The sequence below is a fragment of the Triticum dicoccoides genome, chromosome 4B (genome assembly GCF_002162155.2).
Source record: "Triticum dicoccoides isolate Atlit2015 ecotype Zavitan chromosome 4B, WEW_v2.0, whole genome shotgun sequence".
In the NCBI taxonomy this organism is placed as follows: Eukaryota; Viridiplantae; Streptophyta; class Magnoliopsida; order Poales; family Poaceae; genus Triticum; species Triticum dicoccoides.
In genome coordinates, this window is record NC_041387.1 from 673,693,202 (window position 1) to 673,695,724 (window position 2,523).

Here is a 2,523-nt window from a genome sequence, read left to right on the forward strand (position 1 = left end):
ATAAGATACCAAAGCGTCAAATCTGTAGTTTGATTCCTGTGGGCTGAGGTATTGCTCTCCTTCCAACCATCCAACCATATGTTTGTTTTCAACCCCTCTTCTGGTTGTAAGTTACAACGTACAAGCACAATACAAATGGGTTTTACGTACAACAGTATTTTCCATATTATGTATTACCATTTAATTTATAATAATCGAAATGTAGTCACTCGTGGAGCAGCATATGAAGCAGCATGTCATTCCATGTATCAATGGCCCCCGGAAGGCACCAGTGCACACAGTCGCTGTGCACCTGGTTTTTCATGAGCGGGTCAGGCGTCCAGGCCCGGTACTTGCTGGGATGCGCGTCCGTGCGAAGGATCATCGCCTCCGTCGTGTCCATGAGCATCACCCTGGCGCCGTTCGTCGCCGCCTTCTCTGCCGTCGCAAACTCCTCCATCTGCAGCGCACGGAAGTCAAGCTCGACGCCCTCGACCATCTTCTCCCCATGTCGGTGCGGCGCCCTTCGAAGGCAGTTGCCGTCCTTGTTCCACTCCCCGCCCTCGTAGTGCGACGGGTCCACGGTACGCAGCAGCGCCGTGCCACGGAACCGGCCGTCGGCGCCGGACAGCGCCCGCAGCGCGGCCCGCGTGGCCATGCGCAGCGCGTACCGCATCGTCAGGTCTGTGACGTTGGGCCGCTGGCAGTAGTGGCAGCCGACGAGCTGCCCGGCCTCATACAACATGGACGGGCGGTAGAACCAGCTCGACGCCGACACCACCACGTAGTCGAGCTCTGCCACATGCGTCGTCCACACCTCCTCCGGCTCGTCCAGGTAGAGGTTCCAGAGGCCCGTGTGCGTTGGCCCATCGTCTTCGATCATCTCGTGCCGGACTAGATATGGCACCCAGAAGCTGGCCACCGTGAAGTTGTACTCCCTATAGTAGTACACCGTGTGCTTCTCTCTCGGTGATTTTATGATAGGTTTGGCGACCTGCATGCACATACCATTAGTGCCTTATAATATTAATTCTCAAAAAAGTACATTATAATAGTTTCCCCAACTACAAGTATTTTGGTACACACGGAGTAGATAGTAATTATTCGTTCCTTGCAACGGAGCCATAAGTATCTTAATAGGTACACACAGAGTAAATAAAAAAACTGTAAGGAAGGCTTTGAGAGTATAATTGTTGCAAATCCAAATTGCAAGTATCATGCCTTGAACTGAGAGGGTGGAAATGCATCAACCTCTTTCACCATTGCACTATGCCTTATAGTCTACTAAATATCTTAATAGGTTAGCGTCTGTGAATTATCTGTCCATATAAATATCTTAATAGGTAAAGTTAGACATGGAGAAAGTGGGCACGAGAACTTTTCTTTTGGATGCCACTAACCAGTGTATGCCAGATTATTATTATTATGTAGCAATCCCAGTGAACATATTTAGGACTGTCAGATCCCGATCGAAAGAATGGCAATTACTCTGTGCTGTGTGGCAATTTTTCTGTTATATTTTGGTTTTACATGGCAATTTCACTTTAGAGCCTAGCAAATCCATTACGACAGCATGACAATTGTATATTTTCTCACATGGCAATTCTTGGTGTTCATTGGAAAATCATTTTTACATTATTAGGATTTGTTTTACATGAATGAAAAGAGAAAGCGAGAAGATCAAGACAGACTGAAGATTGGAAGGAGTACGAACTTTGGTGAGGAGGCAGATGAGAGAGTCCTTGTGGTTCCTGGCGAGGGAGTCCCCGACGAAGGCGATGGTCTTGCCCCTCATCACGGCCAAGAAGCGGTGCGGGTCGAACCGGTGCAGGTTGCAGCCGGCGCCGGCGGGCTGCCACCGCCACTGGAGGAAGCCCAGGTCCGGCCTGCCGAACCTCATGCAGTCATAGTGCTCGTCGATGATCCCCGGGGAGCACGTGTCGTTGGTGTAGTAGGGCGCGTCCAGGTCCGGCACCCAGTCGCCCCGGAAAATGTCACAGCCCTCGCCACGTCGCGCTTGCGTGCGAGACCGAGAAGAAACCGGCGGACGCCGGTCCGGGATCGTCGTGGTGGACAGCAGGTTGAAAGCCGCAAGAAGGGCGGCAACGAGCGTGAGGGAGACGACCGCGACGACGAAGAATCTGCTGCTGCTCCTCGCATGGGGATGGCTGATGTGAAGAAGGTCCCTCATGGCTGCCGTGAGAAGTTGTATTCGGCCGGCGTGCATCCTCTTGAGTTCGTTTTTCGATACATATATAGCGAGCCATATGCGATGATCATGTAATTAATTCCTGGTCAATTCCTGCATGAGTATGTCATCATCAGATGATATATAGATCGAGAGGATGATTCGCTCACTAATCGTTGTCTATGCCGGCCCATATAAAATTGCAACAATTGCGTGCTGCTGTTTGCCCGTCCCAAAAACTGCTGCACAACACTACTGTCCGCGGACGCGGATTTTGATTTTGTGTGCGCGCGTGCGCCTACACACGCTGACTGGTTCCAAAACAGGCCACTGAATTAACCACGCTTGGCAAGATT

At 51.0% G+C, this 2,523-nt stretch overlaps 1 protein-coding gene across 1 annotated transcript; it reads right to left on the bottom strand.

Moving 5' to 3' along the window:
* Positions 1–205: 205 nt before the first annotated feature.
* On the bottom strand, positions 206–2,170 carry LOC119293064 (protein trichome birefringence-like 19). The gene is made up of 2 exons (XM_037571656.1): positions 1,694–2,170; positions 206–973 (listed from the first exon to the last, which is right to left on the bottom strand). The coding sequence occupies exons 1-2, from the start codon at positions 2,168–2,170 to the stop codon at positions 206–208; spliced, it is 1,245 nt and encodes a 414-aa protein (XP_037427553.1).
* Positions 2,171–2,523: the final 353 nt, after the last annotated feature.

Coding starts and splice junctions, on each gene's coding strand:
- LOC119293064 (XM_037571656.1), bottom strand. CDS start 2,170: ATGAGGGACCTTCTTCACATCAGCCATCCCCATGCGAGGAGCAGCAGC. Junction 974..1,693: donor TCATCTGCCTCCTCACCAAA/GTTCGTACTCCT, acceptor ATGTGCATGCAG/GTCGCCAAACCTATCATAAA.